At 35.9% G+C, this 23916-nt stretch overlaps 1 protein-coding gene across 2 annotated transcripts in view; it reads right to left on the reverse strand.

The window, feature by feature from the left end:
• Positions 1–23916, reverse strand: part of SWT1 (SWT1 RNA endoribonuclease homolog) — a 100051-nt gene that overhangs the window by 60178 nt on the left and 15957 nt on the right. For both annotated transcript variants that reach the window (XR_013967995.1, XM_080824191.1), the window contains exons 6-11: positions 19018–19077; positions 17434–17563; positions 16156–16257; positions 15145–15333; positions 8172–8265; positions 1552–1697 (exon numbers count right to left, since the gene is read on the reverse strand). Coding sequence is in view for 1 of the 2 variants with exons in the window: in XM_080824191.1 (XP_080680317.1) it covers positions 1552–1697; positions 8172–8265; positions 15145–15333; positions 16156–16257; positions 17434–17563; positions 19018–19077 (721 nt within the window). In the remaining variant the exon portion in view is untranslated. The remainder of the gene's footprint in view (positions 1–1551; positions 1698–8171; positions 8266–15144; positions 15334–16155; positions 16258–17433; positions 17564–19017; positions 19078–23916) is intronic.

Raw genomic sequence — 23916 nt, forward strand, 5'->3', positions numbered from 1 at the left:
GAAACATGTATCTATAGAATAGTTGTCTTAGATACAACATAAATACATCACATTAGCAAATTGACAAAAGGCAACAAAATCTTTTTACTAAAACAGAAATTTAGGAAATGTGTAATGTTTTAACCATAATTTTAGTTTTATTATTCTCAAAAAAAGGAAAAATTAGAAGAATGCTTTTCATCAATCTATAATAGAAAATGAACAATTATGGATCAAAGTGTGTTTTCTTCCAAACATAACGTATTCTTCCAATTGTAGGTCTCATCAGTAAATTGTTTTGAAAGAACCAAAATCTCTGATTTAACTACGTTTATGCCAACCCTTTTAAAGTAAGTTTTCATTATTTCAATTGATTATCATTTCATTAACATTACTATTTTCATACCTGAAGACAACAGCAATTTCTTTATGGCAAAATGCAAAATATTAAGTGGCTCATCTCTACAAATACCAACTAAGGACTTAAAGTGATAGCAACAAAACGGACAACAAAAGCATATTACCTCTGAAACACCATAAACTAAAATATCCTCTTCCTCCATCTAAATGGCATTTTGAACATTATGACAAAAGAAATCTTATTACCAAAATGGTAAGATAAGTAGCAGTAGTACTATATATGTGAATCTTTATACAATTATACATAAAAAGTACATATAATATTAAAGATTTCAATATTTATTTTGCCAACACAGGGAGAAGGGTTGGAATGTATTTTTAAATTATGTCAAATTTAATGTAACATTCCATCAAATACCAAGCTATAGGACAGATTATTCTGGTAAAAAAAAAATTTTTTTTAATTAAAAAAAAAAAATTATACTACTTTCACTTTTCTTAAGTATTAGTTTAAAATTAAAAATAAAACTATTAAGGACACCTCGGTGGCTCAAAGCCTCTGCCTTCAGCTCAGGTCATGATCCCAGGGTCCTGGGATCAAGCCCCGCATCAGGCTCTCTGCTCAGCAGGGAGCCTGCTTCCCTTCCCCTCTCTCTGCCTGCCTCTCTCCCTACTTGTGATCTCTGTCTGTCAAATAAATAAATAAAATCTTAAATAAAATAAAATAAAACTATTATCTGAATCTTTCAAACTCCTATTACTCAGTTTTTTATTGCATTAATAGAAGGTTATGAATAGGAAGCTAAAAATTTCTCTCCACTTTGAATGAATATTTCCTGTATATTCTTGTAGCTACTATTAATTTAAAGGTACAAAATAGCCCGCATATGGTGATTATAAACATGTAAAAATGTATGCGAGTGTATGGACAAAAATTCAAATTAATTTGTAAGAGCATATGTAGAAGACAATAATGTCAACTGTGTTTTCTTTTGGATTACCATTGTAATTTTCATTTCTTTCTTTCTTTCTCTCTGTCCCTCTTTCTTTCCTTCTTCCTATTTTCATTTATTTCTAACCATTTGTGTGCCGGCAAATATTTCAATGTCATTTTAAACGTACAAGATGAAAATTTACTATTAATTCCAATTGTTATCAATAATGTCGATACATAAAAGATATATTTCTAATTATTTGTAGTAAGAATACTACCTGCTTTCAATTGTTGTTTAGATATACAAGGCTGATGACATACATCTGTGTTCAGAGATAAGTTTAATAACTCTGCACTCAATTCTTCTTTACTGAGTGACTTCACACCACTTATTAGGCCTTTGTTTCTTAAATTTCTATCATCCCTAAGGTTGGGGTTAGGAGGAAAAAATATTTTATTTTTTATAAGATAAATCACATGGCAACTCAAAACACATGGGATCTAATCAGAGGTGGGTGATTCTCAACATGTATATTAACAAAGGATAAGTTTTTTAAAACAGAGAAGATAAAGGAATTAACACACAGTAGAGTCACAGCATATGAATTTCTGAAAATAATAATTATTATATATTGAGTGTTTTCCTGATACCAGGCACTGTTCTGTGTGTGTGTGTGTGTGTGTGTATGTATGTGTATGAGTGTGTATAGTCAATCCAACCAATTCTCAACAGTTCTCAACAACCTTATAGGTAGGAGTGGTATCATTTTTATTCCCCTTTCACAAATGAAAAACTGAGGTGTAAAGAGGTTAAGTAACTTGCCCAAAATTGTACCTGTATTTGGAGCTGGATTTGAACACAGGAATATGATCATCCGAAAAGAAATAAACAGAGAGCCAAAGAGAAATAATTTCTACATGGCAGGCAATTACAAATTTACTAACAGTGAACATAAGACAAATGGTGAGAATTTGCTATTTGCTGAAAGAAGGAAGTATGATTACAGCACAGCACATGAGACCAGTTTATGTGGCTACAGAGAAAGCCAAGGGCATTAATAAATGGAAAGACATTTAAGGGCTTCAGTGGGTAAGTGACATGATCAGATCTGTGTTTATTAAATTGCTGTTCTGGAATCCAACAGATTTCCAGCTTTTGCTAGTGATAGAGTAGATTGGTTAGACTAATCTTCCCACTGATGAGGATTAGAAAATGTGGACCAAAAAAAAAAGCCTATCTGAAGGCACTCGGGAGAAATAAAATGAAGGCAGGAGCTGGAGGGAAGCTTACCCTCAATACAGAGGTACTGCTCTGGTAAGAGCTACATGGTTCTATCTCTTTGCCCAAGGGCATTCTCTAATTCGTCAATGGCTACAACAGAAAGCACAGCCACAGTAACTTGGAATGTCAGAAGACTATGTTTAGGACTAGCCAGAGCAGACAAAAAGTTAAGGGGGGAACTGAAGAAGGGAGGAAGCACGGAACATGTGAACCTTAAAATTTGCATATAAATTCTACCCAGAAAAAAAAACACAACATGCTACCAAGAGACAAAGCAATCAACTGAACCAGACGTAGATATGACACAGATGTTGAAGCGATCTGATAAGGAATTTTAAATAATTCTGATTAAATTTGTTAAAGGCTCTAGTGGAAAAGGTGAATATCATGCAAAATTACATGGGCAATTTCAGCACAAATGAAAATTAAATGTGACTGCTAGCAATTAAAAAAAAAAAAAAAAGCCACAGTAAAAGAAATGAAGAAGGTCTTTAAAACAGGCTCCATGGCAGACTTGACATAGGCAAGGAAAGAAATTACGAACTTGAAGACAGGTCAAAAGAAATTACCCAAACTGAAATAAAAAGAGAATAAAAGTTTGTTTTTTTTTTTTTAAATCCAGCAGCTGTAGGACAATATCAAACAATTCAACATATGTGCTTATATTATTTATCTATTGCTGTATAACAAATTATCCCCAAACTTAGCAGCTTAAAACAAACATTATCTCACACAGCTTCTAAGAGTCAGAAATCTGGGAGCAGCCTGACTGGTTGGTTCTGGTTCAGGGTCCCTCACAAGGTTGAAACATGCTGTTGCCTAGAGTTGCAGCCATCTCAAGGTTTAATTGACACTCATTCATGTGGCTCTTGGCTGGAGGCTTCAGTTTCTCACCATGCAGGTCTATTCCACTGGGCTGTTCATAGCATGGCAGCTTGCTTCCACAAAACAAGTGATTTGAGAGAGGAGAAAGCAAGAGGGGGCCTGAGAAGGAAGTCCCAGTCTTTAATATCCTAATTTTTCTAACCCAATCTGATAGTGATGGTATGTCACTGGTATAACCAACCCTCGTACAATCAATGCAGGAGGGGACTACACAAGGGCATTAACACTAAGAGGCAAGAATCATTGGGGTCATCTTGGAAACTGGCTATTATAGTATAATTCTGTAACAGGAGAAGTAGAAAAGAGGGAATGGGCAGAAGAAACATTTGAAGAAATAGTGGCTGAGAATTATCTAAAACTGAAGACAGACAGGAAACCAGAGAGCCAAGAAGCTCAGAGAACATCTACCAGGATAAATCCTTCTCTACCCATTTACCCACCCTCACCACACACACACACACAAACACACACACACACACACATGCACACCTCTACCTGGATATATCTGCTAAAAACTGCTAAAATAAACTGCAAAAGCAAAAGACAAAGAAAAGCCCTTGAAAGCAGAAAGTAAAAAAAAAAGACACATTACCTACATAAAGGAACAAAGATAACATTTACATCAGACTTCTCATCAGAAACCATACAAACTAGAAGAAAATGGAGTGACCTCTTTAAAATACTGAAAGGAAAAAAAAAGCCAACCCAGAACTGTATATCCAGCAAAAATATCTTTCAAAAATAAATTTAAAAATGAAGCTATTATCAGACAAACAAAACCATTCACTACCAATAGATACACACACGTCAAAGAAATCTGTTTAGGCAGAAGGAATATAACACCAGACAGAAACCTGAATCTACAAAAATAATGAAGAGTGCAAAAAATGAACATAAAATATTAACTTAAAATACTCACTTCTTATTTTTAATTGCTTTAAATGTCAAATGATGAAAGCAAATACAGTAACAAAACATGTGCTTATCATCATTTCTGTAAAAGTAACATATACGACAATGATAGCACAAAGGATGGGAGAAAGAAACTATTATAAGATCCCTACACTGAACATGAAGCAATATATTATTATTTGAAGGTAGACAACTTTGATCAAGTAAGATATATACCATAAACGCTAGGGCAACCATTAAAATGTTTTTTTCAAAAAGGTATAAATATTCAATAATGGAGATAAAGTGGAACCATAAAAAATACACAATTAACTCAAGGAAGAAAAAGAAAAGAACAGATGAAACAAATAGAAAACAATTAGCAAAAGGTAGATTTGATCCAGCCAATTAAATTTAAGTGGTATAAACTAATCACTTAAAAGAAAAGTTGTGGGGCATCTGGGTGGCTCAGTGGGTTAAGTGTCTAACTCTTGATTTCAGCTCATGTCATGATCTCAGGCTGGTGAGACTGAGCCCCATGCTGGGCTCCACACTCAGTGTGGAGCCTGCTTGATTCTCTCTCTCTTTCTCTCTCTCTGCCCCTCCCTGCTTGTGCTCTCTCTCAAAAAAACAAAACAAAAAAACAAAAAACAAATTGTCAGACTGGACAAAAACAACATGCTACCCACAAAATACTTACCTTACTGTAAAGACACAGGTTAAAAGTAAGTCGATGGGAAAAAATATACCAGATAAGTACTAACCAAAACAAAACTGGAATGGTAGTATTAATACTAAACAAAGAAGACTTTCAGGAACAGAGACATTATATAATGAGAAAGGGGTCAGTTCTCCAAAGACAATCCTAAACAATCCTAAAAATGTATGCATCTTATTACCAAGTTTTACAATACATGAAGAAAAACAAACAGAACTGAAAGGAGAATTAAACAAACCCATAATTATAGTTAGAGATTTCAATACTCCTCTCAATAGTCACAGAATAAGCAGACAATTGGTAACGTTATAGAAAACCTGAACAATACTATCAAACAACGTGACCTAACTGAAATTTATATAATACTCTACCCACAAAAGCAGAATACAAATTCTTTTACATGCATGTAAAACATTCACCAAATTCTTGGCAATAAAGCAAACTAACAAATTTAAAAGAAATCATATAAATTAATGTTCTCAAATCAAGGTGGAACTAAAGTACAAACTGATAGCAAGAAGAAAACTGGAAAATTTGCAAGTATTTGAAATTAAATAACAAACATCTAAATATCAAAGGGAAGTTATATTGAACTGAATGAAAATAAAAACAAAACATCAAAATTTGTGGGATGCAACTGAAACAGGTAAATTTACAGCAGTCTCAAACAAGTGATATCAGCTTCCACCTTAAGAAACCAGAAAAAGGGCACAAAGGGGCATAAGAGTATTTTCTGGAAAGATGGAAGTGTTCTATATATTGAGAGGGATATATATATACACACACACACATGCACACACACACACACACACATACATATATATGTATGTATACTGGCTACACCAGTATATCCATTGTCAACATCATATAGTTAAGATTTATGCATTTCAATATTGTACATTTCGCCCAAAACACAAAAAGCCTTATAAAAATAATAAGTGGGGACAGGGAGTGAATGGATATGGATAACAGAAGAATGGGAGAATTTTTATAATTGTAGCTGAATACTTAGGAGTTTATTAATTCTTCTTCACTTTGACTATCACTGGAAATTCTCCATAATGAAACCTTTTTTAATTAAAAGTGAAAAATTGCCATTATTACTTTCTGAAGAATAAATGGAAGAGAGCAAGTGTGAAAGTAGAGAGCCTAAATTAGTCTTCGAGTCAAAAAGGAAGCGGAACAATAGCATGATGGACAAAGGATGGTGGCAGGGGAGATGAAGAAAAGATCGTACGCGACCCATTAATTGACCAGATATAGAGTAAGAGGGAGGAGCAGTTATCAAAAATGACTCTTACATTTCTGGCTCTAGCAAATGGGTGGAAAGTGGCATTTTTTGTTCAGATGGAGAATGTTTAGAAAGAAAAATCAAGAGTTCATTTTTGGAGATGGTATGTCCCAGATGTCTATAACGCACCCAAGCAGAGAAAGCAAATAGTAGATGAATATAGAATTCAGAAGAGAGAGATAGAGGTATGAACTAGGGGTTGCTGGCCCACACTCAGGATTGTAAATGTAAAGTAATGCACTTGGAATTACGTATAGTACACAGTGTTGGAGAAGGGTTCTCCTGGCACTATCATTGCCAATATTATCATCATAATCATCACCATCAACCATTTAAGTAAAGTAAATGTATTCTCATAATAAGTAGGTGGCACTTACGCAGTAGAACGATTCTGGCCTTTTACAGATAAAAATAAAAACAAAAGACAGGCTCCCCCAGGAACATAATGCGAGATTAAAAGTAAAGTCTGACTTCAAATTTTCATTTCACTAAAAATGTTATATCTGTTTTCCTAAAACAGTTACTACAGAAATAATGGAGAAATGATAGAGTCTTACCGGTTTAATTTTCATTCTAAGTTGAACTAAAAAAGCCACAATATGTAATTTATCTCTCAAATTTAGCTTATCTCAAATTCAAAATGATTAACATATTATCCTATTTCAACCTTCCACAAACTCCAAGCTGATATATTATGCCCTAGATCAAAATATAATTTTAAATAACCTAGAGACAGAAATCTTTAATATTTCCTTTAATTCCAAATAGAATACCACCATCCTGAAGACAACTAAAATGAGAATTTTTTTATGTTTTTTTAAAGTTTTAATTCCACTTTCATTAACATACAGCATTATATTAATTTCAGGTATATAACATAGTGATTCAATGCTTCCATATATTTAAAATGATAACTGACCTCGCCCCCTTAGAAGAAAAACCTGAGGGCTATTCATTTCTATAATTGCTGTATTTCATATAGAATTTAGGCATGTTTGTGAAACTGTAAAAAAAAACCAAAAAAAAAAAAAAAACTCCACTTTTCAGTGAATAAAATTCAGACTAAAACGGCAGTTTAAATTGCTCTTCTTGGTTCCTTCAGAGCTTTTTCTCATAGACAATGAGTGCAATTTTGCTTAACGTTATGTTAGTTTTACCTTAGAACTAAGTTATGAAAATACTAGTTGGGAATGGAGGGGAAGGAGGAGAAAGGGAAGAGGAGGAAAAGACTCTTACTGAGATCATTTCATGTACTGGGAACTACCCTAAGTCCTTTATGTATACATTATTTAATGTATACATACATTATCAAAGTCCTTGCCATAAATCCAGGAGGCAAGAATTAGTATCCCCCTATATTTTACATGTAAAGAAACTAAGTTAAGCAAATTTCCCAGGTCATAAGGCTGGTAAGTGGGAGAGCCACAAGTCCAGCCCTCACTCTACAAACAGGCATCGCCTCTTCCCCACAAACTAATTAATTAATTAATTAACCTTCTTGCCTCATGATCAAAAATCTGTCACACTTTTATTTCCAAACTATTTTATTGGCAGATTAAATTGGCTGTCCCCAGCTTTTATAAAAGGTTTCTGAATGTCATATAAAAAAAACTGAAATAAGACTTCCTAAGTTTCAAATCTCATTCTTCTATAGCTTACATGTTATAAGAATGTGATACAAAATTGAAATGCTTCCTGGAACACCTCGAAAATCATGTCCATTTTTGATCCTTAATCCGGTGGGTAGAATATGACTCCTAAAAATTCTCTGGTATAGTTGCTATTTAGAAAAATAAAAAATAAAAAAGATTGAAATGACTATGAAACTCACGTGCACAGAATAACAACAGAACAAGGGACTAATTCCTGGTACTGAAGACAGCATTTTAATACTCGATCGTCATTGTTCTCGTCACTCAGTCCATCTGGAAATTTAGCAAAAGTGACAATCAATAAGCATACTAAAAATCTGGACAGTCTAGGCTGTATTTACAGGTCAAAAACATCTAAAAGAATGAACACTCCTTAAATAAAAAGAGAAAAATAAGACACAGCAAAACAATGCCTTAAAAATTCGGGATCTAGAGTTCAGGTAGAATTCCAAACAAGGTAGAATTCAGGTAGAATTACCAAAGTAGTTAGTTTACTACTAAAATGGAATAGGATATGACTATTAATAAACACAAAAGAAAGTGATCAATATGTTAAATGCCATACTAGAAACCTAAAGCTATTAATTCTAGTCTCAATTCAGTCACTTGTATCATGCTTAAAATGATCTCCCCTTAAAAGAGGTCTGTAAAATAATGAATAACTGTTCTACCAGCAACAGAACCGTTTTCATGTGTCTGCTTTTCCTTAATCTCTAAGCAATTAACATTTAGAGATCCACAGGAAAAGGTGATATGGACCCTACGTAGAAAACACAAAAAATTCCTACCAAGTGTTAATCAATGGTTGACAGAGCGTGCTCTGGCATTCTGAAAGCCTTAAAGTGTGATGTAAAAGTTTGGTTTTTGTGAAAATGATATAATGTGTAGAAAAAAGATCAAAGACAATGTTTTTCCTAAGTCCTTACCCTTCCTGCCTCTAAACTCCCTCAAATACTTAATAATAAGATTTCAGGGCTATACCCCAGACCTACTTCTGGATAAGAATCTTTAAAGTCTGGACCCAAACACGAATTTAAACTCCTTGGTGAGTCTCTTATACACTAAGATTCAAGAAATACTAGACAAGGAGCCTCAAAACTAGACTATAGCTTTTTTCTCCCCTCAACTTTTAGCCTATATTACTTAGTCCTCTAAATATTCAAATTAGAAAACTCATTCAAGGAATGAATTTTTATATAGGGCTGAATTTGTACCCAGGCCCCTGTGCTAAGTAACTGGATGTACAAGAACAAACTTTTGAGGAGCTCACTATCTCTAGTGAAGTCTAGACAGAACTGAATTGATCTCAGAGCATAAGCCTGAAGATACGATTCAGTTCTTTTATCAGAAAACCAGGAAGCCAAGCAGACATACAGTGCAGTAGCTGATTTTCCTTCTTTTAGCTCACAGAGTCAATATCACAATAAGACAAAATGGGCAGCAAAAAATCATTAGCTTTAAATAATTCAGAAGGTGAAAGAAGGTTAAAGGTTACAGTATACCGCTCAAAATAAAATTCAAGATTATCTGTGTTCTCACTTTTTCTAGAATATACAGGGCTTGAAAACATACCTAAAACTGCAAGAATATTCATGAAATATTTATTCAACAAATATTTTTGAGCCCCTGTTCAGGTACTGTTCAAAAGTGAACAAAACAAAGACTCCGGAAATAGATTTATCTGGGTCTGAATCCCTGCCTTCCCACTCACTAGACATGTAAACCTGGGCAAACTGCTTAACCAGGAAAATGAAACAAGAAAATTTATAGGAACAATTGGCCCAGTAAGAGGCAATAGCAAGTAATATACATGATGTAAAACTCAAGCTTAAGTGGCACAACGGCATGACCTCTACTCACAACACCAAAAACCCCACAAAATCCTGTATAATAGTTAACATGATGTTTAATATTTAAGCATTTAGGAATTTAAGCTTCAACTGCTTCTCACTGATGTAGCCCCAGAACAGTATAGGTATAGGTATTTGGCAAATATATGAATCAACAAAAATATAATACAAGAAAATATAAAAATGATGGAAAATATGTGTTGTGGAGGTGTGGGGGTGTCAGATAACTTTATTTTGTCCTTATTATAAAAGAAAAATAATTTAGAAAATCTGGAAAATATAAAGAAAATTAAAGTAACTCATAATTCCATCAGCTAAATATATCCAACATTCCCCACCTGTAAGTATATAATGCATAATCTAACAAATTTGGGATGATTTTTTTTTCTTTTAAATCCTACTTTGTCATTTTTTTTATTAAATTTTTTATTTATTTTCAGTGTAACAGTATTCATTGTTTTTTCACCACACCCAGTGCTCCATGCAATCTGTGCCCTCCCTAATACCCACCACCTGGTTCCCCCAACCTCCCACCCCCTGCCCCTTCAAAACCCTCAGGTTGTTTTTCAGAGTCCATAGTCTCTCATGGTTCACCTCCCCTTCCAATTTCCCTCAACTCCCTTCTCCTCTCCATCTACCCTTGTCCTCTATATTATTTGTTATGCTCCACAAATAAGTGAAACCATATGATACTTGACTCTCTCTGCTTGACTTATTTCACTCAGCATAATCTCTTCCAGTCCTGTCCATGTTGCTACAAAAGTTGGGTATTCGTCCTTTCTGATGGAGGCATAATACTCCATAGTGTATATGGACCACATCTTCCTTATCCATTCATCCGTTGAAGGGCATCTTGGTTCTTTCCACAGTTTGGCGACCGTGGCCATTGCTGCTATAAACATTGGGGTACAGATGGCCCTTCTTTTCACTACATCTGTATCTTTGGGGTAAATACCCAGTAGTGCAATTGCAGGGTCATAGGAAAGCTCTATTTTTAATTTCCTGAGGAATCTCCACACTGTTCTCCAAAGTGGCTGCACCAGTTTGCATTCCCACCAACAGTGTAAGAGGGTTCCCCTTTCTCCACATCGTCTCCAACACACGTTGTTTCCTGTCTTGCTAATTTTGGCCATTCTAACTGGTGTAAGGTGGTATCTCAATGTGGTTTTGATTTGAATCTCCCTGATGGCTAGTGATGATGAACATTTTTTCATGTGTCTGATAGCCATTTGTATGTCTTCATTGGAGAAGTGTCTGTTCATATCTTCTGCCCATTTTTTAATATGATTGTCTGTTTTGTGTGTGTTGAGTTTGAGGAGTTCTTTATAGATCCTGGATATCAACCTTTTGTCTGTACTGTCATTTGCAAATATCTTCTCCCATTCCGTGGGTTGCCTCTTTGTTTTGTTGACTGTTTCTTTTGCTGTGCAGAAGCTTTTGATCTTGATGAAGTCCCAAAAGTTCATTTTTTTTGAAATACAGTAGTATTCTTTCACAAAGCTGTAATATTGTAACTTCGCCAATTATTAGACACTCAAGTTGTTTCAAATTTTTTGCTGTATTAATAAATAGTATTATGAACATTATTTATATAAATCACTGTCAGAATCTCTGATTGTGTCTTAGAGAACATTTCTGGAAAGGAAATTGTATCTTTAGGCTTCTTAAAACACACTGATAAATTGCTCTCCTGAAAAGTTACTAATTCATATCCAAAGCACTGGTATGATGCAAAAGAATAACTTTCTAAACTTAGAAGCAATAAAAAGAAGAAAGGAAAAAATGAAAGATTTAAACCAAAAATATCTATACATAAGAAATTAACAAGATTAAAAATGGCAAACAGGAAAATAATTGCAGTGAACTAGAGGCTGACTAGTTGTACTTCTTCTTCTATGAATCACCTATTAATAATCTTTGTTCATTTAGGGAAAGGGGATCTTTTTGTTTTTCTGGTCAATTTACACAAGCTTTTCATATAAACAAGGACACAAAAGAATTATCGCCTATTCTAGGTTGTAAATCGTCAGGTACTTTAACTCAAACAATCTTCACAATCATTTGTCGAGCTGGAGGTTATTTTCCCCCATTTTATTTCCTTAGTTTCCTCATCTTTAACTTTCCCCAGGTCAGGTTATAAACTCAGATCAATCAGATTTCAAATCCTATTCACCTGTCACGTTACTAAATACAACATCAAATAAATACAACCTTGAAAAGAGTTAAGGACCAGGCTAAAATTATAGTCCATAAAGGCAATTTAAGATAATCTACATTTCTTTTTTTAATGGAAAAATGTTTGTTTAAAAAATACATTGCTATAATACTTACTGATGATGTAAAAGGGAAAGAACACAAAAGCAGCAATTACTAAGAGCTGGTTGCAAATGTGCCTGACATTTATAAAGTGTCATTTTGTTTTTGCCTTTTTCCAAACAGGAACTTTAATTTTACTCAATAATCCTGAATTGAGAGGCACCTGGGTGGCTCAGTAGGTTAAAGCCTCTGCCTTCAGCTCGGGTCATGATCCCAGGGTCCTGGGATCGAGCCCCACATCGGGCTCTCTGCTCAGTGGGGGGCCTGCTTCCCCCTCTCTCTGCCTGCCTCTCTGCCTGCTTGTGATCTGTCTGTCGAATAAATAAATAAAATCTAAAAAAAAAAAAAAAAAAAAAAAAATTCCTGAATGGAGGGGCACCTGAGTGACTCAGAGGGTTAAGCCTCTGCCTTCAGCTCAGGTCATGATCTCAGGGTCCTGAGGTCGAGCCCTGCGTTGGGCTCTCTGCTCAGCAGGGAGCCTGCTTCCCTCTCTCTCTCTGTCTGCCTCTCTGCCTACTTGTGATCTCTCTGTCAAATAAATAAATTAAATCTTTAAAACAATAATAATAATCCTGAATTGAGTTTTCTCACAAGACTATTAGTTTATCATTAGAATATAAAATGTAATTTCATTATGATAAAAAAGCCTAAAGATATTTCTAATGGATATCATAAAATCATTATCAACAGAATAAACCTATTAAGCACCTTGTACTTTATATAAGTAATGTTTTAATGATCAATGAAGAAAACAGTGATACAGAGAAACACATAAAGGACTCACCTGACACAGAAAACTACAAATAATCTATTATTATATCTCTGACCTTATAACTAAAAGCAATTTCAGCAATTTAATAAAAACTACAATCTAATAATACCATCCAAACACTGAAGTAAAAAATATGGGTTTTGAGGAAGACACCCAGAAATTAAAACACAGAAGTCTCAGACCACTACTATGATTTATTCTCCTTAGTCGTCAAAAAAAGCAGAGACTGAGGAAGTCAAAGCATCAAAAAAGCATATGAACATGGAAAAGTCAAAAGAAACATGCCAAGCATCTATAAATAATAAATGTGGCTAAAATATCTCTTCTAAAATGAGCTCTAAAATAATTTTCAAAGCAAATCTATTGAAGAAATAGACATGCTATTTAGAGAAAGTTCTTAACCCCTCTGAGTCTCAATTTCCTCATTTACAAAATGGGGCTAATAACTTCCACAAGTAATGTATGGTTTGAACAAGATATTAGCTGGTAAAACACTTGTAAAAGGGTTCGGAGAAAAATGGCTATGTAAGTGTTATCCATTATTATCATCCTTATCCAAACTATTATATAATAAAATATAGTTTATATCAACAAACTAAAAAAAGTAAAAGATAAAGAGTAAAAAAAATTCTCTCCTTTTAAGGTTTGGGGTTTTACTGACATGGTTTAGATTGGGATTAATTTTGTTAATTGTATAGCTGTTTGGAAAAAAAAGTCTTGTCTGTTAGCAACACATATCAAGGTATTTATGAGTAAAAATTATATCTTACAATATCTGGGACTTGCTTCAAACTACTACAGGAGTTCCAAGAGTAGGAAGAGGAGAAAAGGAAATGAGAGAATAAATAAGAATGGCAAAATATTGATAATTACTGGAAAAGAATGAAAGGTACACAAAGAGTCATACATTATTTGACCTCTGCATTTGAAATGTTTCATAATGAGAAGTGAAAAAAAAGACCACCTGAGATGTGCAATTTAACATAAATGTTCAAAATTTTATTTTATTTTTTTTTAAAGATTTTATTTATTTATTTGAGAGAGAATGAATGAGAGAGAGCATGAGAGAGGAGAAGGTCAGAGGGAGAAGCAGACTCCCCAAGGAGCTGGGAGCCCGATGCGGGACTCGATCCTGGAAGTCCGGGATCATGACCTGAGCTGAAGGCAGTTGCTCAACCAACTGAGCCACCCAGGTGCCCCAAAATTTTATTATTTTCTTAACACTAATATTTGTGGTTTTCCTTTGAAAGCTTTTAAAAATACCACATGAAGCTCCTGCTCAAAATGCATAAGGATTGTATATGGAACACATCAAGCGCTAATAAATATTTGTAAAGGAAATGAATGAATGAATGAATGAATGATGGAGGCCCTTCTGCTTCAAAGATTTAAGACTAAATGACTATGCTGAAAGCCTTCTCAGGGTTAATACCATGATTAGGTTCATCATAGAATGAATTTTTTCATAGCTTATAGTATATATGAGTAGACAACATAAGTCCGTGATATTTAAGTTAGTATAAATGTACATATATAAATGATTCTGAGTTGAAAACAAGGTTTTAAAGAATAAAATAGATCCTCCTCTAAATATATGTATAAACTCTGCAGAGTCAACAGTGTTGCTTTACACATAGATCTTTTTTCCCCTCAAAGTGATTGATATATATATGACATTGCATACTTAAGTTCTAAGACTAAAATGACTTGAAAATGACTGAAAAGAAACAAATACAGAAAAAAATGAATCAAGAGAAATTCCATAGACATTTATTATACAAATACCTCCTTATTACAGATTCTGACAAACCAGAGGAAAACAATGCCTCTCTCTGCATTATACAAACTGCACAGTGACAAAGTCTAATCAAGATTAGAAACCTTGATTACTTACTGGCCTCATCACTCAACACTGGTACTTAAAAAAAAAAAAAAAAGAATCCAAAGTACTATAATATGGAAAACTATGCATACAGAACTATACAGTCACTATCTGTGAAATAGAGACATAACCTAAGAAGGTCTAGAAGCAGAAAAATAAAAATCCAAGAATGCCTAAAACAAGACTACTAGAAGACCTCTAAGCATCACTACGTCTGGCTACTCACATGCCAATGCTCACAGATTTTTTTAAAGTTCTGCACCATCTCCCCTCAATGAGTCAGCAGCCGAACAAAACTTAATCGGGAAACACCCTGAAAGAACATTACTTACAAAGTTTTTGCGATGCAAGCTGTAGTGACTGACCCCATAGCTTTCTATCTTGATTTTTGAGACTGTCATTGATGAAATGAACTGCAGGCACAGCTTTGTGCTGGGCGTGTTTTAGCAGTTTTCCTGCCTTCATACGATCCAGCTCTTGGATAACCACCCAGGGAATTATTAACACAAGTTTGTCAAAACCTGAAAAATAAAAAAGATTTCTTAGAAGTCAATAAATATTTATTGAGCTACTAAATTGAACTGCTTTAGGAGCATTGGAAGTTTTAAAGTAAGGAGTTCACAGTCTAAATGAAGTGGTAATATATAAATAATGGTAATTAAAAACAGATATAAGTATGGGGCGCCCACATGGTGCAGTGGGTTGAGCATCTGACTCTTGATTTTGGCGCAGGTCGTGATCTCAGGGTCGGGAATGAACCCCACGTCCAGCTCTGAGGGCAGAGTCGGTTTAGGACTCTCTCTCCCTCTGCCCCTGCCTCCGAGCACAAGCACACTCTCTTTCCCTCTCAAATAAATAAATCTTTAAAAGAAAACCAGAAACAAAACAGATATAAGTGTCAAATGAATGTTAAAAAAAAAAATAGATACTGTAGGAGCTCAAAGAAGAGTAACTCTGGATTGTTAGATAGACCTGTGGAGGCTTTTTTTGTTTAACTTCTGATTAATATATATTTTAAGATACACACTTCATGGGCACCTGGGTGGCTCCCATGGTTAAGCCACTGCCTTTGGCTCAGGTCATGATCCCAGAGTCCCGGGACTGAGTCCCGCATTGGGCTCCCAGCTCTGCGGGGAGGCTGCTTCTCTCTCCTACCTTCTCCCCTCTCATGTTCTCTCTCTCTCTCTCAAATAAATAAATAAAATCTTTAAAAAAATAAAAAAGATACATACTTCATAACATATCTAAATGGAAATGTATTTGTGAGGAAAACAATACCCACATCACTGTTAATATAAAATATCAACTCTAAGAAGAAAATCAGAATTAGGCTTTATAAATACCTGGAATCTCTGTTGTCTTCAAAATTCTAACAAAATTGAGGTGATTCATCAGAATATTTGTGTCAATAACAATTAGAAGCTTTTTATCTGAAGCAGTATTTGCTAGAGAAAAAGAGCAAAGTTAGGATTTCAAGACATTTGATAACAGACTTGTCCAATAACTAAAGTTTTGATATCATAGAACTCTGATGGCATTCTTAAGAGAAGGCAGTCCTTCAGACAACAAAAACAAAACTGTGTTCACTCTAATCCTTAAAAGAACAGTAATCAATGTTTAACTACCTACCAGTAAAACATCAATGAATTGCTTGAGTGGATTTTTAATCATAAACTGATTTGTTCCAGTAGTAACTATGTTTGCCAAACCTTATTCTGCATCACTAGTAGTGGTACACTTAGGATTTATAGGCTAATTTTAATACACTGTGAGTGAAATATAATTGAAAAGATAAATATGCGCAAATGAAAGAAAACATGTAACATCAGCATTATTATTTCAGAGGGCCATTGTGAGGATCAGATAAGTTAATGCACAGGAAAACACTTAGTAAACTGAAAAGTATGATGTGAATGTAATGTAGCATTATATTTTTATAAATTCAAAATAGTACGCTAACAGACTTTGGGTAATATCTATCACCTTTTCCGAGTGGGAAGAATGATCAAAACTTTACTACATAAATAAGAAATCCATGAATATAATACCTTTGAGAAATCTTCATTATTTCTAAGTTTTTATTTAAATTCCAGTTAACTAACATACAGTATGGTATCAGTTTCAGATACAGAATATAGTGATTGATCACTTATGATACCTGGTGCTCATCACTATAAGGGCCCTCCTTAACCCATCACCCATTTAACCCATCCCCCCTGCCCACCTTCCCCCCAGTAACCCTCAACTGTTCTCTATCTATTTCTGATCAGTGCTTTACATAATTGAAACTGTCAAAAGTCATGATTTAGGGCAAGAATAAAAGACAACTCTGATAGTTGATAGCAGAATAAAAGATAACCCTGATTACTGACCCTTGGCTAAAAAAGAGAAAGAGAAAATATGTCTAAAATTGCCTAATAATGTGAGATGTATAAAACAAATAGGACACATATTTGTCACATAGTGACACATATGTCACTAGAAGACATATACCATACCTTATTTTTCAAATGAGCACAATTTAACATTTTTCATCTAAACATTATAAAAATTGCATGTTGGCTCATTAACTCCTGAGAAAGCACAGATCACAGACATTGTCATGTACAGATAGGGCATACCAGCAGAGGAATGTACATCATCTTCCACCAAGTCGATCTCCATGCTCGTTAACTCTCCGCAAGAGAAAACCACAGGCAAATCCACACTTTTTCCCACACGTGCAGCATGGAGCTCTTCTACTATCTGCATCTAAATTGTGAAAGACCCACAGTAAAATATTTTGGATTATCTACTTGTAGATTAATAAGATTAGAAAGCAATGAACTCCAATAAATTTACTTGAGATGGTTTGCAGGAAAAAGGTCCCAAAAATATGGAGGTAGAATGGGGAAATGATACAGATTTATAACCACACACAGGGTTTTAAAACTTTTACTACCTCTGTAACCTTAGGCAAAGAAGGGAGTTGAGGGAAATTGGAAGGGGAGGTGAACCATGAGAGACTATGGACTCTGAAAAACAACCTGAGGGTTTTGAAGGGGCGGGGGGGTGGGAGGTTGGGGGAACCAGGTGGTGGGTATTAGGGAGGGCACGGATTGCATGGAGCACTGGGTGTGGTGAAAAAAACAATGAATACTGTTACGCTGAAAAGAAATAAAAAATTTAAAAAAAAAAAGTTATTTAGCTACCTTGGGTCTCCGTTTGTTCATCTACAAAATAGGAATGTTCAACATCTGTTTCCTATTAGTATTTTTGTAAGGATTAAATAATATGAAGTTCCTTGCACAGAGCCCAGTACATAGTAGACGTTCTCATTCTCATCCCGTTTTCACGTCAATGTACTTTGGGAGCCAACTATCTTTTCATCTGGATGATGAGCTCTTCTTGTTCTAAGATCAGTTATGAGCCATCAAAAACTGAGATCTACATTTTTTTTTTTTTAATCTAGATTTTAAGACCCTTCTCACTTCAGGGAAGTAGTTCCCTGATGTATTTTGATGCTAAGAATTATACGTCTAATCTAGATCTGGAGCAGGAGTGAGAAATCTTTCTTCTATCAAGAAGCACTGACCCACGGGGCAGAAAAATACAACTGATTATCACAAATAAAAAGCAATCAATATGGTTTTAAAGTCTTCCTTAAATAGAAAACTACAAAGTATTTCATGAATCTAATTTTAATTTAGGACCAAGAAACATAAAAGTCTTTGCAATAATTCCAAGAGGTTCAATCAAGAGATTCTACCTGGGAAATGAAACAACAGGTAAAAAAATAAATAAATGTGCATGCACTCTCATTTTCACTGAATAACATTTTCACCTTATTGCTGATTAGAAAAATAAAGCCAACAAATTAATATTATACTGAATTTTGGTAAGCTTAGGCATAAGCATGCAAAAGTACAACAACATTAAATCAAAATTCATGTAACTTGTAGGCTATAGGCTCCATGCTCTTTATTCCAAACCATTTAGAGCTTACTAGAAACAAAGACAAAAAGGTGATCAATTAAATGTAAATATCTTCCAAGTAGTTTTTTATAACTTCGTAAAACATAAAACGTACACATTGATTTAAGTAGAGATATCACTGCTTTCATATTTCATATAAATATTTCATATTTATAGTCATTATTTATTATTAATATAGGAACTGTTTGACTTAATTTCATTGAAATATTCAAAGTAAGTATGTCAATAACCTCTTGATCTGTATCTTGAATACTTTCAAGCGACGCTGAAGAACATGGAGCTTCAAAACTCTGAAATGAAAAGTAATTTTATTAGTTAAGAATGAAGCATATACTCCATTGTATATATGGACCACATCTTTATCCATTCATCTGTTGAAGAGCATCTCGGCTCCTTCCACAGTTTGGTTCTTATGGACATTGCTGCTTTGAACACTGGGGTGCATGTGCCCCTTTTTTTCACTATATCTGTATCTTTGGCCTAGATACCTAGTAGTGCAATTGCCAGGTCATAAGGTAGCTCTATTTTTAATGTCTTGAGGAGCCTCCATACTGTCTTCCAGAGTGGCTGTACTCAGCCATCATGGATGGAACTGGAGGGGATTATGCTGAGTGATATAAGTCAAGCAGAGAAAGACAATTATCATATGGTTTCACTCATATGGGGAACATAAGGAATAGCTTGGAGGACCACAGGGGAAGGGAGGGAAAACTGAATGGGAAGAAATCAGAGAGGGACACAAACCATGAGAGACTCTGGAATCCAGGAAACAAGCTGAGGGTTACAGAAGGGAGGAGGGTGGGGGGATGGGGTAACTGGGTGATAGGTACTAAGGAGGGCACATGTTGTGATGAGCACTGGGTGTTATATGCAACTAAATGAATTGTTGAACAGTACATCAAAAACTAATGATGTATCGTATGTTGGCTAATTGAACATAATTTAAAAAAACAGTATAAAACAAAACAAACAAACAAAAAAACCTTGCGGGGTGGGGGCAGAGAATGAAGCATATACCTAGAGTAGGGTTTTTAACCTTGGCACTACTGACACTTGGCATTGGATAATTCTCTGTTTTAGGGGCTATGATGTGCATTATGCTGTTTCACAGTATCCCCTGCCTCTACCCACTAAATACCAGTAGCACGACTCCCTCCGAATCTTGACAATCAAAAATGTCTCCAACAAGTCAACAGCCAAATGCCCCCTCTGGGGTAAATCGCCCCTAGAAAAGAAACTGTCCCTAGAGTAGAAAAGCCTCATTCTATTAAGTCAAGGAAACAAGGTGGAAATCTTTAAAATTTACTCATTCATATATAAATTCCTGAAAATACTCATGTTCTTTTTATTATTATTATTTTTAAACAATTGTATTTATTTATTTGTCAGAGAGAAAGAGAGAGAACAAGCACAAGGAGCAGGAGAAAGAGAAGCAGGCTCCCCCACCGAGCAAGGAGCCCAATACAGGACTCAAGCCCAGGACCCTGGGATCATGACATGAGCTGAAGGCAGATGCTTAACCGACTGAGCCACCCAGGTGTCCCTGAAAATAATCCTGTTCCAAGAATAGAACTACATGCCACCCTGAGAAACAGAGCCACAGACAAGATGGCCTTCAGTGGTGGAAAATTTTCACCCAGAATTGGCTGACCCATTTCTAAAAGTGACATGACAAAAAAAGGAAACCTGAAGATTAGGAGATGACTGAAGGGGAAAAGCTGAAAACTGCAGAGTTGAATTCTACATGGGTAGAGGGCCAGAGGTTTCTGTTTTAATTCTCTCTTTAGCAGAGGTTGAAAATCTATTAATTCCAAGTTTTCACTGGCACTGTTGGTAAGCAGATGAGACTTACCTGACCCTCTGTACAGTTTCCGTAGTGTAGTGGTTATCACGTTCGCCTCACACCTGACCCTCTGTACAGGTAATAGTGAACTCAGCAAAAGCCACCACTAAACCAAATCATCATCTAAGAATTCTCCGACATAACACCAAACTCAGGCAGCTATAAATGGTAGAAATGACATACTGTCTTTAAACAAGCATATCATATGTTGCTTACTGGGATTTCGGCTCTCATCCTGACTTCCCAACATCAGTCCTCATATGGTATATATAATACTATATACATCACACACTAAGTTCATGATACCTTTACTGTCCCATGATTCTCCATCTGACTTTAAATCTCACCAGATCCCTAAGGTTCTCTCTGACTAGGAAGTGCCAAACAAGGTAGAGATTATTATCAGAATTTCCTACGACTCCTGATGCTTGAAGTCTTGTTTGTTTATTTAGGTCATTACCACCCTTCACTCTCTCTGACCACAGGCCACTTCCAGGGACTTCAACAAGTTTTGTCACTCCTCCAAAGCAGGAAAGCTCACATCAACTGTCTCTGAAGACCTCTCCTTATTAAAAAGGAAAGTCTCAGTGGGTGTTTAACTGTTTCCCTCCCCTTACCATGCTTTAGTACATAAATGAACTGAGATATAGTGTCCTGCGGATGGCAAACGCGAGCATCAATAACAAGAGTAACAATGGTTTTTAGGGACGCCTGGTTGGCTCAGTTGGTTAAGAGTAACAATGGTTTTATCTACTGGAGTGATTCTAACCTGAAAACCAGATTACACTGCTTCCCTGATTATGTTTCAATGGCTCTCCATACCATCTGCAGGATATAAGATAAAACAAACAAAAAAACCTTTCCCATGGGATACAAAGTACTCCAGGGTCTGAACCCTGGCTTCCTGTCCCACAGCCTCTCCTATACATAGATTTTCTACACATCTCAACTCTAGTCATACTGAACAACTTGCGTGCCCATGTACGCTCCTGTTATACAACCTCATGACTGTGGCCCTCTCTATCCTGGCCCTACCTGGTCCTTGCTCTACACACCCTTCACTACGAAGCTCAAGAATCTCCACCTTGGTGAGCCTTTCCTGAACTTACCCCCAAACTTATACTAACACCAGTCTAATTCGTAGGGCTCTAATATGTATTTCACTAAATTGCAACTGTATTTGTCTCCTAATCTGCCTCCCTGGGAACTTCCTAAGGGTAAAGATCATCTTACTCATTTCCAAGACCCTAGAACCTAGAGATGTACCTAATACGTAGCAGGTAGCTTTAATTCATGTTTGATAAACTGCTGAACAGCTACCTCATAGGTCTGTAAGTATTAAGTGGGATGCTGTTTGTAAAAGTGTCGTATAAACCATAAATCTTTAGAATGTTGGTTTGCAAGGGTGAGGGGAGGATACAGACAAAGGGGTCTCTATCAAAGGACCATAAAACTTAAGAAACAAAAGCAGCTTTTTCTCTTAGGAAAGAATAATAGGATTACCAAATAACAGGGTTACCAAATCCAGAAAATAACCATTATTTCCTTGTAAAGTACTCTCATCATTTTAGGAAGATAATTATCTATTGAGGAACTGTGGGGAAAACAACAAACATAATATTAAGAGTAGCTACCGTGGATAATATGCTAGAGAATATATTCAAGATAAGAACAATATTTACTTGCTGCTCCTGTGTCTAAATGACTTTAAGTCTGACAGGACTGCTATTAAAGAACAGCGGATAAAGAGTTTTAATTCCAATAACTGGAAAGAAATCATGTAAAAACTGCTTCTCCTACAATTTAATATTCACACTATATACATACTCTTTTGATTTATGTGGTAATTCTATGTAGAGACTAAAAGAAACTATAAGGTAGGGGCGCCTGGGTGGCTCAGTCAGTTAGGGGTCTGCCTTCGGTTCGGGTCATGACCCCGGGGTCCTGGGATCGAGCCCATCGGGCTCCCTGCAGTGGAGGACCTGCTTCTCCCTCTGCCTGCTGCTCCCCCTGCTTGTGCTCCCTCGCTCTCTGACAAACAAATAAAATCTCGAAAAAAAAAAAAAAAACTTAACTAAACTAAAATACTGCTGGGGATTGCTCACGCTGTTCTTTAGATGCACAGTACAGGGGAATGAACATCAAGCAATGACACAAAGATGTTCAATGAATATAGTCCCAACTTCAAACTCCATTCTCACATTTTATGCTAGAGAACTGGTTATAACACTGGAAAACTGGAGGTCTTCTTTAAGCAAGCAATTAAAAGAACAAACTCAGTTGTTTTCCTTCTTTGGACTCCTTCAAGTTCACTGAACGAAAAGTCCTCTCTCCAGCTCCTCCGGCCTCCTTCGTTATAATCCCTCTGTTTGTCCTAAGAAGTATCTTATACTGCAATCCTCAGTCTTCATTCCTAAAAGGAGGTAGGTTCAACCAGCCCTGTTTTGTTTTATTTTGTTTTGTTTTGTTTTTAAGATTTTATTGATTTATTTTAGATAGAGAATGAGTGGCAAGGAAGATGTGGAGGGGGAGAGACAGACTCCGCACTGAGTGCAGAGTTCCACGCAGGGATCAATCCCATGACCCGTGAGATCGTGACCTGAGCCGAAATCAAGAGTCGGCCGCTTAACCTACTGAGCCACCCAGGCGCCCCTCAACCAGCCCTGTTTAAAAGCAGTCTCTAAATTTCAGTCTGTTGGAAGTTGTGAAGTTCCAAGGATTCGAAAGTTCTCTTAAAGGTAAATAACATTATTTGCCCCATAAACAAGATTGTAGAGAGATGAGGTTCTCAAATTAGTCCACACATGCTGATTTATAACATAACTTAAACTTTCCAACCCGGATCTCGGTATATGTAGTTCCCTTTGCCGGGAACATCCCCGCTTCTCCCATCCCACCCGACCTGGCCTTCACTTGAGTTAACTCCTTTTCATTCTTTAGCTCTCACGCTCAATGTCACCCCCTCCAGTAAACTCTACTTAAGGTTTCTCTCTACAGTGTACCAAAACCATTACTCCTGGCTCTGGATTCCCATGTTAAGTGATAAGTACTTACCAGACATAAGGTGATCGATTGCTTGTGTGTCTCCTCACATGAAGAAGTCTCTGGAAGCAGACACCGCGAATGCAGTGCCTGGCACACAGTGGAACTCCAAAATGACTGTTAGAGGAATAGCTATTCAGAATATTGACCCCTGGATGTTCTATAGTACCCAGGGTTACAGAAGCGCCTAAGAGACAGTCGCAGGGCTTTTCTGAAAGGACTGTCTGTAACGGCTTCTTTCCGC

The sequence above is a fragment of the Martes martes genome, assembly GCF_963455335.1.
Source record: "Martes martes genome assembly, chromosome: 15".
Taxonomy (NCBI): domain Eukaryota; kingdom Metazoa; phylum Chordata; class Mammalia; order Carnivora; family Mustelidae; genus Martes; species Martes martes.